The 16492-nt window shown below is 38.0% G+C and overlaps 1 protein-coding gene across 1 annotated transcript; it reads left to right on the top strand.

The window, feature by feature from the left end:
- Positions 1-5487: 5487 nt before the first annotated feature.
- Positions 5488-12034, top strand: alas1 (aminolevulinate, delta-, synthase 1). Its single transcript, XM_062416007.1, has 11 exons — positions 5488-5648; positions 7424-7661; positions 7797-7979; positions 8084-8230; positions 8509-8728; positions 9240-9424; positions 9588-9767; positions 10094-10258; positions 10924-11192; positions 11370-11532; positions 11704-12034. Exons 2-11 carry the CDS (start codon positions 7454-7456, stop codon positions 11862-11864), a joined length of 1881 nt encoding a protein of 626 aa, XP_062271991.1. The 5' UTR covers positions 5488-5648; positions 7424-7453; the 3' UTR covers positions 11865-12034.
- Positions 12035-16492: the final 4458 nt, after the last annotated feature.

The raw sequence follows: 16492 nt of genomic DNA, 5'->3' as shown, positions 1-16492 counted from the left end.
TGTGCAAATGGCAATAAAACTCTAATCTAATCTAATGTGTGCGTGCCCATTATGATAAAAAAAAAAGATAAGCTAAACTTTATTGATCCCACAGTGGGGAAAATTCACCGCTACAGCATCTCAAAAAGATAGGGATATGAGAAACACAATTAAACTAAAAAACGACCTTAAAGTGGAGGAATGCACATCAGAAAAAGAAAAGAAAGTGCAATTATAGTGCAGCATTGTACAGCCCACCAAAATCAACGTTCAGGTGTTTTTTTATGGAACCTGACATGATTTATAAGGGAGATCATTTCTTATAAAGCGAAATTTATCTAAAGAAACATATTCATTAATGTAATGATTTTGGAATATAAAATAAAGATATTTTAAGAAAACGTCAGCATGGGTTTAATTGGTACTGTGACACCATTAAAGCCCACATCATGATTTATTTAAAACATTTTGAAAAAAATATTGATTTCAAAGAAAAACAGCAATATATGTATTCAGTAACATGTTTAATATTCAAAAATGAGGAAAAAACACTCCTCCTGAGCAAAATCTTTGCAATCAACATTTAACACAAGTAACCGTAATTTAATAACCCTTTTTTTCTCAGTAACTGTAACGGATAGCAGTACATTTATTTTGTAATAAAATTACGTAATGCCTTTACATGTAACTAAACTTACTCCCCAACCCCCATAATAGTGTTTATACTTCTAGACTTATTACAATATTTATATCTTTTTATAGTGAAAACAATAATGATAATGATAAAAGTAAAAATAAGGTAGTATGGTAATAGTATAAAACAGATTAATAATAATGAAAATAATCATTAGTTGTCGTCCTACATTATTTAGTTTGTTTCTTTCCAGTTCTCATTTTCAAATTTGAGATATTGTACATTTGAATGTTAGCAAGCTGTTAATCACTTCTTAACTGCGTACCATCTTTCTGTCAGGTCTCTTTTATTTCAGTTATCTGATTTTTTTATGCTGTTGTATATGTGTGCAAATAAAAAATCTAAATCTTAATATCTTTTTATAGTTCAAGCAGACAAGGTAGCAAGACAGCCAAAAAGTAGCCTATACTGACACCTCATGGGGTGAAGTTCACTTTTGAAATATAAAGTAATCATGTGGAAAAAAATTAAGAAATGTTAGAAACGAGAAAGAAAATACTTATCATATTTCCCCATCTATCTATACACATTATATACGCTCTGTCTTATTTTCAATCACTGATTACATGTATACCCTCAATTATGAATATATAAAAAATTACATTTTATTAATTATTTCTGATTGACATATATCAATATACTCTTAGATATCTGCTTGTATTTTAAGTGTCTCAAAAAGGCAACATATCATAAAAATAAGAATTTCCTTAATGTCCGAAAAGATACAGTACCAGAAAGTTTGGACACATCAACTGTATATAGTATGTTGAATTGATCTGCATTTGGACTGCTATGATATCAAAAAGTGTTCCAGCTGTTTTCCAGCATAGACCATCTACTCTGGCTGTCATGGACATAAACAGTTTAGTCCAAGTCAGCTATGGTGGCAGATTTAAATCATTGCAACCTGATCACCGCCTGAGACAAATCTGTGGAGGGCAGCAAAGCACCACGTCTGTCCACACTGAGAAAGTAACCTCATGACAGCGTCTGAAAACCAAAGACTTTCTTGACTGATTAAGGTATCACAGAAATTAACTTTGTAAATTTAAAAAAATGCAGTCAAAAATTAGATGAGACATATGCAATTCTGATTGTCTCATCTCGTTTCACAGAGGTCCAAAGCTACACATTTTTGTGTATTTTTGTATTATGTTGTATCAAGGTTAGAGTTGCTAAACAAGCACATACAAATATTTAAACTTTAGAAAGAGGTATTTGTATATCTAGAACATGCTATAATATTTTTTAAGAAATGCTTGTTTATTAGATACACTCAGATTCAGATTACTTTATTTATCCCAGATAAAGACAGATGTGCACACTGACACCTTGTATGGCCATGCATATTGAGTCACACAAGGTTCAAGCAAGTAAAGTAGACATTCAAAGCATGAAGGCGTAATAAGTAATTGCTAAACAAGCACCAAACATTTAGAAAGAGGTATTTGTATATCTACAACATGCTATTACATTTTAATAAAAATACACTCATGCAGACAGCTGCTACCTTTATAAAGGTTATAATGCCCAGTTTTTTGTTAAAACTGTCATTCTGGAGGCTTTGTGGTGATGTTGCAGAACAAACAACAGCCTCCATAATGAGCCTCCATGAAGTTGAATCAACACTTGCAATAAAACTGTTCTCAGCCTTCACAAGATTAATTTCCTATTTAAGAAGGTAACATTTATTGCAGGGTTGTTTTTATCAGACTGTATTAGCTCTTAACTTTATCGGCTACATTTTTACGACCACTGTAATGCACTTTTTTCTGGCCTATAAGGTCTCCAAATGGTCCAAAACAAAGCTGCCAGAGTCCTCACATGATATAAGGTGTCTTTGCATTACATACTAATTCAAGCGACAGCTGATTTCAATAAGGTAAACTGTTTGGCTGTGGTGGCAGATATAACACACACAGCATGACACAAATCCAGTCCAGACAGCGGCAAAGCCTGAAGAGACCTGTAGAGGGCAGCAAAACAAGTCAAATGAGAGGCTTTAAGCGGATTGGCTCCTTCATGTATCTCCAACCTTTTCAATCCATATACTCCATCACATCCTTTACACTCATTTTGATGCTGGTTATTCAACTGTTCCTTGATTTAACAAATCTTTTGGTGGTGGAGCCTTTAACGTATGAGCTCCCCTTCTTTGGAGTAAACTACCATTGTTCATTCTGGAGGTGACCATTTTCCTCTTAGGCAGTAATTACTGTAACTCTGTTTTGTTACTCTGTTCCGGATATGATCTATATTGTTGTTATTGTTTACCTATCTGTTTTTGTTTTGTTTGGGGTTTTTTTACATGTGAAGTCATGTTGTTTTTATTTTCAAAGTGTACATAGACTCTTTAGGTGACATTCAATTTAAATAAGCTGAAGTTGAAATTGAGACTGCTGATAGATGTACCTAATAAACTGGCAATTGACTGTGATTGTTAAACCTTTGTCTATTGTGTTTTAACTTAAATGGTTGAGACATGAAAGGAACGTTCACAGATTCTTCTTTTGTTCTTCAATATGAATGTTTTAATGGTTCTTCCACAATCACCAACAGGATATAGATTATACAGTATTTCCACCCCACCTTTTTAACTTCAATAACCAATTCGGTTTCAATGTGTCTGTTTCAACACCAGGGGTCACAAGTGTACATAAAGTCCCTCTACTCAGTTGTCCAAATGACTCAAATCAAGTAGATATCTTTCAATGCTACAGTTTTTTAGTGTTGAAATGCCTCTTTTTGTTGCTGTACTTTTACCACGGCTCTAAAGGGAAAGACTATAAATGGAAAGACTATAAATGTGGAAGATATCCATTTGGTATGACTAACTTAGAGAGCTGAAGCCTCATATAAGCTTCAGATAAATGTTTAAATGCCAAAATTACTGTGTGGACACACTGTGGATTTGTCCCCATCACTTACATTGGAAGCAGATTTGAAGGGAATCTTTTAATAGCCACTATGAACAACCTCTGAGGTGAGGTTAGAGACCTGGTTGAATAAGGCTGAAGAATAAAAAAGAATAGAATAGTTTACTGTCATTATACAATTGTTTTGCTGCACTGCCTGAATGGAGCTCAAATAGAAATAGATTTCAAAAAAATCTCTCTCACACACAAGTCAAACATACATACACAGTACTTAGTACCTACATATACAGCCAGATGCCGCATTGTATTGCACTTGAAATAAATAAATAAGAATATTTCACTTTATAGCACAGGATTGTCTGATGCCTGAATTGTAGTGTCCTTTACCGCAGTGTTCTTTAGTGCAGTGTTCTGTATGGTGATAGCTTTTGGATAGAAACATTTCATGAGTCTGTTGGTGCGTGCCATGATTTGTCTGAAGTGCTTTCCCTGAAGGCAGGGGGTCAAACAGGTATTGGTGCAGGTGAGATGGATCTTTCAGGACGCAGGATATCTTTTGTATGCAGCGGGAAGTGTAGGTGTCATTCAGGGTCAGCAGGCGTGCGTTTGTGATTTTCTGGGCTGTGTTGATGAACCCCTACAGAGCCTTTCTGTCAGCCACAGAGCTGCTGCCATACCAGACTGGGATCCTGTGTGCCAAAACTCTCAGTGGAGCAGTGATAGAGAGAATCCAGCAGCTGTTTTTCCAGGTTTGCCTTTCTGAATGTTCTCAGAAAATATAACCACTGTTATGCCTTTTTGACCAAGGAGTATATGTTGATGGACCATGTGAGGTAGTCTGACATGAGAGTTCACAGGAACCTAAAACTGGAAGCTCTCCATTATTTACTATTAAAATCCATGAAAATACTTGTGTGTTTTGATCACATGCATGACTCACAAACAATTTATAGAAAACATCACTTGCAACATGTGTAACAATAATACTATAACAACAACAACAACAGAGAACAATTAGGCACCATGATGAAACAAAGAGCTGATAAATGATAAAGGTATAGGTTAAATGATAAATGCTTATATAGTCAACATGGTAACAAACATAGATAAACAGACATAGCCTAGTAACTGCAGACAATAATGTGAAGTGGCTGGATAAAGGCAGGCTCAGTGCTAGGCACTCACAGCTTACAGACTCTGAAGAAGGCTGTAGAAAGGGGGCTACAGGTGCAAAGGTACAGGTCATAATGAACAACATTTTCAAATCGCAAGAGAGCAATTCTGGCAGTGGGAGGCTCATCTCACTGCGCTGTAAGACAGAGCAGTTCAGGAGGTCCTTTGTACCTGTAGCCATCATACTTTACAATGATAACATCATAAGATTGTGACTGGGCACTGCAATAATTCTGAATAGTCTTTCCTCCTCTTAATAAAGTTTTCTTCTTTCTTTATATATTTTTTAAACTTTTAGGTTATATATTATTTGTTCTTATCTATTTATGTATATGTGTTTATTTGTGTATATGTATGAGCTATTGGATACATGAATTTCCCCTGTGGTGATAAATAAAGTCTATAGATTTATCTATCTATCTATCTATCTATCTATCTATCTATCTATCTATCTATCTATCTATCTATCTATCTATCTATCTATCTTATAGTTTAAAAGTTGGACAGACTCAAAATCTTTTTTACACATTTAATCATGAGACGTTCAGACGATGAACGAAAACTCGGAATTATGGATGTCAATTGTTTACCAGTAAAATCAATAAATTGACAGTGGGTGACGTACATGTAACATGAGCGTGGCTCTTATAACGCGTCCCTGATCACGAGGTGCGGAGTGACCTTTGACGCTAACGAATGAGATCTCGCGAGACTTTCAGCTCAGCTCCTTATAAGCAGCAGCTCGTCCTCGTCCTTCTCGTTCGTCCTCAGTGCAGGATAACGAAGCTGCTACTTTCACCTCCTCTTAAAAAAAACCCGGCTTTTTATACAGACTGTTTCATCATATCAGGCACCAGCACTGTCCCCCGATTTACTGCACCCCTGATAGAGAGGATTACGCTATTTGGTGTGGAGTTTTAACAACGGTAAGTTTCTTATATCACCTCTTTCACCTTCATCATCTTTTTCCACTTCTGGTTGTAGCTTCTTAGCTAACGTAGCTAGCTCACGTCAGGCTAGGTCAAACCCGGCAAGGATCACGAATGATCGGATCTAAAAATAAATGGTCTCCAACACGCTGGAGCATTAACACTGTATTTTTTTTTTTACATGCATACAATATATAAATTAAATGCAAAATAGCTGGTGTTATTGAGCTGGTTGCTCATTCAGTGTGTAATAATCACGTAATGCTGCGGGAGTCAACACGTAACACACATGAAGGAAGGATATGGAAACTTGTAAACGACTGATAGAGGCTTAAATGGCAACTTTTTTATATATAAAGATAGCTAGCTGCAGTAGAAATATGGTTATTGTTATTATCAAGCAGGCAAAAAATAAAACAAGTGCAAGTAAGAACAGCAGTGTGTAAAAACACAACAATACAATATCTGACGGAGCTCAGGCAATGCTGGTGAAGTGACTCAATGGTCGAAGTCAGGAAATACAACTTATCAATGAAATGATCTTCAAAACAAACTGTTCAAAGTAGCTTATTGATCCCCAGAGTACACTTTTTTTTTTCATACTTCCTCGTATGCCTTTTCCCCGAAATCCAAGGGTGGGAGTGATTACGCTGTCTAGGAATGTGCCTGGCTCCAGCTTGGGTGGGGTGGGGGGGCAGGGTGAGAAACGAGGATAGTTAGGGGTTATGGACTTTCTGTTTTTACGCAATGAGACACAAAAAAAGAGTTTCAATACGTGTATGTCCATGTTCCGACAGCTGTTGCAATCCCCCCCACACCAGTTAAAGAATCACAGATGTGTGTTGATAGTCACAGCTTGTTTTTCCAAAAGTTTTTGGAAAACTAAGATGGAAGATTACCACAAAGTCGCGCAATGTTTAAAAGATCTCAGGGGAGTTACTTTTTTCTTCTGTAAAAAACCATGATGATGAAACAGATTCAGTGTTGAACTCCATGCTCCCATATTGACATCAGACAAAAAAATCTTACCCCAAGCTTTACTACTTTCTGGAAATGTCTTGTGCTTTTTTTTCAAAGCCTAAATTTAATTGCATTACAAAATGTATTAAAGAATTACAAAAAACCCACAAAGACTTCAGAAATAATTGATTAATCGATTTATTCAATTGACAGAAAATAAATCACTCACTATTTTATTATAATTATTACTGTTACTACTATTTTATTACTGTACTACTACTATTATTACTATAGATATAAAACTAAATATCTTTGGTCAAGACTAAACAAGACATTTTAAGCCCTTATATCAGCTTTGGGAAACAGTGATCCCCCTTTCCACAATTTTCTGAAATGTTATAAACCAAACAATAAGGCAGTTATTCAACAAAGCTATTTCACACATAAATCAAATAATATCCACTAACTTTGTTGTTAATAAATTCACAGAAAACTTTTTTCATACCAGTATATATACCCATTAAATTTGTATCCCATACTAAAAGAAGGAAACACAACAAAGTTACAGTCCCATACTACTTAAAGTAGATATCCTCTAATTTGAGCTGGGTTTTGGTGATACTGACAGCTGATATCTTAAAATCTTCTCACTGAAGTCGTTTGAATTGATTGATTGCGTTCTGGGTAAAAATAAAGAAATGTCCTTTGTGTTTTTTGGGTGTATTATACTTTTTTAGACAACAGCCTGCCAAACAGGTTTTTGTGTAGATCATGAAACTTAACTTAACTCTGACCTCACCTTTCTCTTTTAGACTTCTTGACAATCATCAACACCGCTAATAATGGATGTGATAGTGCGTCGCTGTCCGTTCCTGGCTCGTGTGCCCCAGGCCTTCTACCAGCAGCCTAAAAAGTCTATGGTGGTCTACGCCCAGCGCTGCCCCGTCATGATGGAGCTGGCATCCAAACCCATGGCGCCACAACTTGCACGCGCCCTCTGTTCATCATCTTCCCACCAGAAGACTGAGGTCCCCATGTCTACCAGTGAAGGTGAGGGTCACAAAGGATTAGATTTTTTTTAATATACTTTTAATGACTCACGTAATTAAAGCTATTTACTATATTGGTTATGGATTTTGAGTCATGATATATCTGAATTTCAAACTCCCGTTGTCCTACTTGCAGCCTCCAAAAAGGAAGTGGAGCCCAAGCTGCCTGCTGGCCACCCTATGCCACCCTCAGGTCAGGTTGTTGCTTCCAAATGCCCCTTCCTGGCTGCCGAGATGGGCCAGAAGAACAGCAGTGTGGTCCGCCAGGTTGGCATGGAGTTCCAAGAGGATGTTGAGGAAGTCCGCACTGTCCAGAAAGGTAAGACTTATTTAGAAGTTCAATTAGCACAAGTTATTTTTTTGCCCATTATTTTTGTACATAATTTGATACTATTTTGTTTTTGTTCTCTTGACCCTTCTCAGAAGTGTCTTCTGCCCAGTTGAAGAAGCCGTCTATGGCCAGTACCATAAAGGAAAGCGGAGGGAGTCAAACTAATATAATAAAAACCCTCCTGAAGCAACGGCCTCAAAGGGTCTCCCACCTGTTGCAGGACAACTTGACAGGCACTAGTAAGTTTTTTTTTTTAGGTGCTTTGGCAAATTGTTTAAGTGTTAAAAGTAGTAAATTCAAACTGCTATATTTATTTGATTTACTGAGGCGCTAGCACACTGTCCTTAAAATGTGCTGTCATGCAACCAACCATTTCCCTCTCTTTTTCTAGTTAAATTACCAATTAGTTGCTTTGAAGAGTCAGTATTTTGAATAAGAAGTGAACCTTTCATCATATTAGGACTTACTTCATCGTGTTAAGCCACATTAAGCAAGCTTTGTCTTCCTGTTCTGACAGTGTCCCGCTTCGAGTATGATGACTTTTTTGAGAGGAAGATAGAGGAGAAGAAGAGTGACCACACATACCGCGTGTTTAAAACTGTGAACCGCCTGGCCAACGAGTTCCCCATGGCCAACGATTTCACCAGGTCCTTAGAGGATAAAAGGGAGGTGTCCGTATGGTGCAGCAACGACTACCTGGGCATGAGTCGACACCCTCGAGTTCTACAATCCATCACGTGAGTACTGTAGAAGTTGAGAATACACTTGATCCTGTCATTTGGGTCTAGATGTGGGTGCATTTAATGAGACAAATGTTTTTCAAGGCTGTCCATGTTGCCTGTTTACCCTTTACTTCTTATCCCACTGAGAGTAGATCTAAGACTTTGAACAAAACAGAGAAGAAAAATGAGACCTGGGACTTAATATTTGTTTACAACCTGGCACCCGTAATCCATTGTTTGTGTGGGTGTAGATTATTAGTTGGCCATAGTTTACACCTAAACCTTATGGGTCCAGTGAAAGGGTGATGTTTTTCCTTTTCTCTCAGCTTGTTTGAACTTGCCCAACCCTCTTATTCCCTGTACAGCAGTAACACCTTGAGGCCTGCTTAATTATTTAAATTTTTCCATTCATTGCAGTTTGCTCCTCAAGTTTACATCTGACAGAAATGAGTGCCATTCTTATTGTGCACCTTCAAAAAAAACATTTAAAGTAAAACTTAATTGGTATTTCTTCTGCTGACTCCAGGGATACTTTACGAAAGCATGGTTCAGGGGCGGGAGGCACCAGGAACATCTCTGGGACCAGTAAATTCCATGTGGAACTGGAACAAGAACTGGCTGACCTCCACAAGAAGGACGCAGCGCTCCTCTTCACCTCCTGCTTCGTCGCCAATGACTCCACCCTCTTCACCCTCGCCAAGATACTGCCTGGTATGCAGAAAATGTCTATGTATTTATAATAAATCCATCATGTTAATAGCTATTCATTAATTAGTGAGTCTCATTCATGCGGTAAATAGTCACTTTCATACTGACTCTTTTTAAATTTTTCTCATTCTCACTCGCTCTGTCCCTCTCTTCTGAATTATTGTAGGTTGCGAGATCTACTCTGACTCTGGAAACCACGCCTCAATGATTCAGGGTATCAGGAACAGCGGTGCTAAGAAATTTATTTTCCGCCACAATGATGTGGCCCATCTTAGAGAGCTGCTGCAGAAGGGAGACCCCAGCAAACCGAAGATCGTGGCCTTTGAGACCGTCCATTCCATGGATGGTCAGTTTGGGATGGTCCCTCTTCCATTATAAAAACACTCATAAAACCTGCTTATTACATACCTGTACATTTGACAAGTGTTTGAATAATTGATTAGGACATATTAAGGAGATTTAAGAGTTGTTTTTGAAGTGTCCTGATGTATTTATTTCAAAAAATGCTAATTACAGCTAAACATTTGATTTTCTGCATACAAAAAAACATCAAAATCATTTTTTTATTGGTTGTCTAACAAAGAAATCATATCTTGTAGACTAAAATGATGTATTTTGTGCCTGTATGTTGACTCGTGGCTAAACTTTTCTCATTGTTTTTCTGTGATGCAGGTGCTGTGTGTCCATTGGAGGAGATGTGCGATGTTTCTCATGAGTTCGGAGCCATCACCTTTGTAGACGAGGTTCATGCTGTGGGCTTGTATGGCGCCAGAGGAGGGGGCATCGGAGATCGTGATGGCATCATGCATAAGATGGATATCATCTCAGGGACATTAGGTCAGCATCTAATCTCTACTAAAACAAATCACTGACTTTCAAGCCAAGTCAAAATGCTTTTTAGCTATTACTTGGGTCATTTATAGTTCACAAGCTACAGGGGCTTATGATTGATATCTGTTTTTCAAGCAAATTACATTAACACAGGAAATGAACAAACAATTTAATAAGAAATTAGAATAAAAAGTTTCCTGTCTCAAATCCCCCAACATCAAATGGACATTTCTGTATTCATTTATATAATTTTATGTATCAAAGCAACAACTCTTAAATGGTAGGAATCTCCGACCTAGCGCTCTGTTTCGGTGTTAAACTCAAAACGAAGCCTCAGCTGCGTCATCCAATATGCTGCCAGAGCAGCTCAGTTGTTGCTAGGAGACGGTGGGATCTTGTAACGCTCTTATTGAATTACTCTGTGTCTGTCGCTGTCAAGCTGAGGGGACAATAACAGAGAGCTCCACAATTCAGCTACTCCTACAGCTGCCATTTCAGGATAATCCAGTTTGTTCGATTACAGTGGGGGAGTTTTTGCATAGACTAGTGGATGTTTTTAAAGTAGCTTTTTTTCTATTAAGATTCTTAGTTGAAGAGAAATAAGTGTATTTGGAGCTGTAGCAACAAACTAAATTAAAAATGAACCACCTATGTGTCATGTTCTCTTCCAGGCAAGGCCTTCGGTTGTGTTGGCGGCTACATCGCAAGTACCTCTGCCCTGGTGGACACTGTTCGTTCCTACGCTGCTGGCTTTATCTTCACCACCTCTCTGCCACCGATGCTGTTAGCTGGAGCGAAGCAGTCTATTCAGGTCCTTAAAGAGGAGGAGGGCCGCTCACTGAGACGTAAACACCAGCGCAATGTCAAGCTGCTCAGACAAATGCTGATGGACTCGGGGCTGCCTGTGGTGCACTGCCCCAGCCATATAATCCCAGTTCGGGTAAATTATACTATAATATCTCCCCTAATACATGAAATTGGACACACACAGACAGTACATCAGACACATACAGTAGTGCACCACCAACAACCTGAACCTTATCAGGAATATTTTAACATGTAATCTTTTAGTCCTTCCCCAGTACTTCCATTCTAATATGTGTGTGTGTCCTTTTAGGTATCAGATGCCGAGAAGAACACAGAGGTGTGTGACCTCATGATGAGTCGCCACAACATCTACGTGCAGGCCATCAACTACCCCACTGTTGCCAGGGGAGAGGAGCTTCTGCGTATCGCTCCAACACCTCACCACAATCCTGAGATGATGAAATACTTTGTTGGTAAGACGATGTTGTATTTCAGGTAGAATACATTCAGTGAAGAATAGATTTTTCACTGTTGAACATGAAACCTTTTAGTTAATGGAACTGTAGACTGGAAGAAAGATTGTTGCTTTATTTTGTTAATAAAAATTAAATTGACCTCCTTTCTTTTCTGTTTTCCCTCCACAGAGAAGCTGGTTGAAACATGGAAGGAGGTGGGTCTGCCGCTAAAGCCTCACTCATCGGCAGAGTGTAACTTCTGCCAACAGCCGCTGCACTTTGAGCTGATGAGCGAGAGAGAAAAGTCTTACTTCAGTGGCCTCAGCCACCCTATCTCGGCCTGCGCATAACACTACTCACTACTGCTGGCTCGAGACGGCACATATACATTCAACGCCCATTCCTCTATCACTGTCATAGAATGTATTAATTATCTTTGATAAGTCCCCCTACACATATTATTTAAAATATTCTATGTCCAGATGTTATATATGCTCAAAATAAAATATGAGAAAAGAAACTAAGTCTGTTTTTGGTATTTTTTCCCCTCAGTTTTACAAAGTAAAGACTGCTAACTTTATAAGGAAATGGTGACTAAAGGAAGAGTTGCATTACATTTCTGTAGGGAGATTTCTTCAAAATCAATGTATTGTCACATTTCTGAGTTGGACAAAAAATAAACAAACTATGACCTCTAAAACAGCCACGCTACAGGTAGTACTCCGTTGTGATAATGTGCTAAAAATGGTGATGAAATGCACTGAATTAATAACTTCTCCAAACACTACAGCAGTCAGTGGTGTAGTCCGGGGTATACGCAGGTATACGGCGTATCCTAACCCTAACCCTTATCTTTCAGTCAGCATTGCGTATACCCACTTCTAAATCTCCCCTGATGCGCACCATTCAGTAGTATCTGCGAGTAGTGATGTGTCGTTCTCGAACGAGCCGGCTCTAAGAGCCGATGCCCGTCGGAGAGAGCCGAATCTTCAGCCTCCTGCTCGGCAGTCCGTTTGGCTGAGAATCCATGCAGGCAGGGGCCTGCCATATACCATTATGTAAAGAAGGAAGAAGGGCAGACGCTCCAAAGACAGTGAGTGTAATGGTACAGGCCAGATACACACAGCAGAAACAGAGACAGAGGAGGATTTGAGTGCAAGCATGTCAATGTGTTCAGTTGTTCTGTGTTCAGTTCAAGGTTTTTCAGGTGTTTAAAAGTTTGATTCAAATGTTAAACAAAAGTAACTGTATTTTTTTAGTAATTACAAAAATGCATACAAATAAGGCTTTTATGAAAACACTGAATGAAAACTTGCTTACCAATACACAAACCATTCATAATTGCTAAATCAGGCTAAAATAGAACGCTCAGAGTGATACTAAATGAAGAGCCGTTTTGGAGCCGTAAGAGCTGGCTCTTCTAAGGCAGCCGAGCCAAAAGAGCCGAATCTTTGAAAAGAGACGGATTGCCCATCGCTATCTGCGAGCCAAATTGCCCATTTTTTTCCTAGGATGGTGAAGCCATGACCAACGCTACTCTGCCTCTACTTGGCTGGTACTCGCTGTCAATCTAATCAATATAAATATTGCTAACCGACAAATGTACTTTTACAAGTTTACTTTAAATGATTTGCATTTAGGGTATGCAATGAATCGGTAAGTTTGGGTAGATTGCTAGTTTGAGTAACTACTGAAACATTGGACACAGAGAAGAGTGCAACACAAATAATACAACATGTTGCCAGTGAAATGCAGAGCAAAATCGTCAGTAGCATTATACCAGCATCCTTAAATTAGCTGTCCTAATTGACGAGGCATCTTCTTTAACTTCTTTAAGCTGTCATGACAGTTTCTATTAAAGCTTCAATTCAAGAAGAAAGCACTTTTGAGTTTATCTGATTGATTTTGATGTGTGGAAGAGAATGATATGTGTTTGTTTTTTTTAATCTAAGGTGAATTATGAACAAGAATGCATTGTCAAATTCAGATCTGAAGTATTTTATTTAAATAAACGTTCAAAAAATAACTGAAACACCATGTTTGCCTCATTTATATTGTACATTCATGCAGGCTGCCTGTGTGACCATTAATACAAACTGCTCCTGATCAAGTCATGTTAATTTTATAACAGTGGCACACTCTGGCCCACACTATCTGTTGCAAATCAGCTGTTCAAAGAGACAGTTTACAAAATAAACTACTGACTTGCCAAGTGAGAAAATAGGTGTCATTCCTTACTAACTAATAGTTCACTCAAAATACATAGTTGTCTCCCACTAGTCTGTGGGCCTGTATTGATTTAGTAATTTCATAATCCTTCCTCCCTGAGATCAAGCAGCAGAAATTATGTGACAATGAGCAAATACTACTGACGGATTTTTGGGTAAACTAAATAGAGTAGTCTTACATGTCACTGTTTGTAAAACAGGGCGTTTTTCTGGGCTGCGTTAAAAAAGGGCAACAATTGAGAGTATACCCACTTCTCCAAGGACCACTACACCACTGACAGCAGTGTATGGAGAAGTTCAACAGGGCACATCCGCTTTGTCAGAGTTCAACAAAGGAATGAACTCTGACCTGTAAATCCACATGAGCTGGCTGGAGATGGTGCGTCTGTCATGTGGACCTCAATAAACACATAGGAAACTGAGCAAATATTCATAGGGGGTTTCTTACAGCACCTTGGAGCTTAACTGTGTGCAACAGTTATACAGCATAAGAGCAGGTTATCATGTTGACAACTCCAAGCAGCTAAGAATGTATGGGCACCTTTGACCGAACTGAATGATTAATGATGGAGAAAAATATGAATAAATAGAGATTATCCAGCTGGAACCATGCAGAAGTACTTTGCAGGTACATACAAAACTAACAATACCATTAAGATGATCTAAATCTTTTTAAAAAGAGAAATCACACACGTTCTGTAATAGGAAGCACAAGCTTGAATTTGTCTGTCGTGTGAGCCTAAATAGATGTGAAACTTCATAGGAGCAAACCACTTCCATACACCCAAAGCTTTAGAGTCTTTTGTGAACAACAGTTACCTCACTGTAGTACATAAGAGGCAACACAAACAACATTTTAAATGTGTTGATGTTGTGATACTGCTGATGTAATTATATTTTCTGAAATGGCCAATAATGCTGTAACAGAACAAACTGCATATGTTGACTCAACTGACAACATATGATTGCACTGTTACAAGAAGGCAGACAACTCACACCGAGTCATATGTTTATCATGCAGAGGTGCCGTTTTGCACGGCTACAAAAGTGGGTCACAACTGAGGTCACAACAATTGGTCTCAATCAGTAAATGAAAAGAATATATCTTTGTATTACTGGCTGCTGTGTCGGCAACCTAATTATTTTGATCCACTGGCCTACTTGCGCTTGAGAGAAAAGATAGTTACCGATAAACACCTGGAAGAGATGAGTCACAAATCACAAATCAATTCGAAGCAATTTGACCGACATCCTAATATAGATCAATTTATTTGCAACAATATTCATTTTTTGTGTTGCTGCTTAGTTGTTAGGTTTGAATTGTAGGTAGAAGCCATCTAAATAAATGATTATAAAAGTCTGTTTGTCTGTGAGAAAATAACAGTATTAATCCACAGCATATGGTAAAAACAGATTGCGCAATGTGCTGTTTTATCAGGTGAAATCTTATATCTGTGGTGGACCTACTAACCCACTGTCCTGTAAATTCAGATGGAGATGACATAAATATTGCTATGAAACTTGAGATGGCCCAGATACACTAAATAAAAGAGGTCACAGTGGTCACAACCATATAACAAAAACACACAAACCCCTTCCTCAAGTTCCACATAAGCCTCCGAGTGACTCATGTTCACTGTTGAGCGTTCACCTTATCTTCACACACACAAACTGAACATATTATGGGAACAACTTAGAGGACTAATTAACTTGTCATTGTTCCAGGAGTACTGTCATTTAAACATGATGGATATACATGTATGTGGGCATACATCACAAATCCTGTGTAGAGAAGTCACTAATTGAACTGTTTCTCAAGGGTTCAGGTGTTGTTAAAGATGCTGTTGCCTCAGAGGTAGAACTACTCTAAAAATGGAAGTGTTTGCTGTTACAAATAAATGATGTTGCCACTGCTATGTGTAAACAGGAGACTTCCACTTTTGGTGACCACATGAGCCGTCAACATCACACACACACACATACAAACACATTTAAAGGATTGTATATCACTGTATAATAATATATATACATACATATAATATAATGTACACAAACTGAACTGAATTTGAATTGTATTTCTGAAATCTGAAAACTAGAGATGAAATGAAACGACAGTCTCTTGAAAAAGGTGAAAATATCAAAAAATTGTATATATCTATATTTGAACATACTGCATATGCTGTGCAGCCTGTTAGTGATGATGATTGCATTGTGTTGAAGTCTGGAATATTTGTCTCTTGGATTGTTGTATTTAGCTATCAGAAAGGATTATTTGTCTGATAAAATGATTGTCACAGCAGACAAAAGGGCACAGGAGCTTCACCGTAACCTTAGCTTGAATTGATAGCTGATAGCCTGTCTGCACAAGATATATTAAGACACAACAATGGAGCAATACACAACTTAGTTCTCTAAATTTAGAGATGAAAGTTTATCTGGGGACAGGAGGAGAACATTTGCTTTTCAAAAGCCATTTCAGCTTGTTAGGATTCAAAATATTAAGGTCAGATAATTGTGTTCACTACATTGAATTTTGTGCAACTACATGCCATGTTAGATGATCTGTGATTTGGAGGTTGAGTTTGAAAGATCCCTTTAACATATTGAATTGGGTGCAATAAAATGCCATATTCCAAATTACACTGGACGTTCTCATATCCTTCAGCATACAGTATACTAAAGGTTATCATGTTGGCAGTTCCAAGCAACTAACAGAGCCCATCTGCTATTTATGGACCTGCCAACATTTT

Source organism: Scomber scombrus, chromosome 3 (assembly GCF_963691925.1).
Source record: "Scomber scombrus chromosome 3, fScoSco1.1, whole genome shotgun sequence".
Lineage (NCBI taxonomy): Eukaryota > Metazoa > Chordata > Actinopteri > Scombriformes > Scombridae > Scomber > Scomber scombrus.
The sequence above is the reverse complement of the archived record's forward strand: the minus strand, read 5'-3'. Positions and strand labels throughout refer to the sequence as shown.

What these genes read in the sequence shown, in the direction of transcription:
- alas1 (XM_062416007.1), top strand. Translation starts at nt 7,454, where the DNA reads ATGGATGTGATAGTGCGTCGCTGTCCGTTCCTGGCTCGTGTGCCCCAG. An exon ending in CCTCGCCAAGATACTGCCTG is followed by an intron (nt 9,425 to 9,587) that starts GTATGCAGAAAA and finishes GAATTATTGTAG; the next exon opens with GTTGCGAGATCTACTCTGAC. An exon ending in GATGATGAAATACTTTGTTG is followed by an intron (nt 11,533 to 11,703) that starts GTAAGACGATGT and finishes TTCCCTCCACAG; the next exon opens with AGAAGCTGGTTGAAACATGG.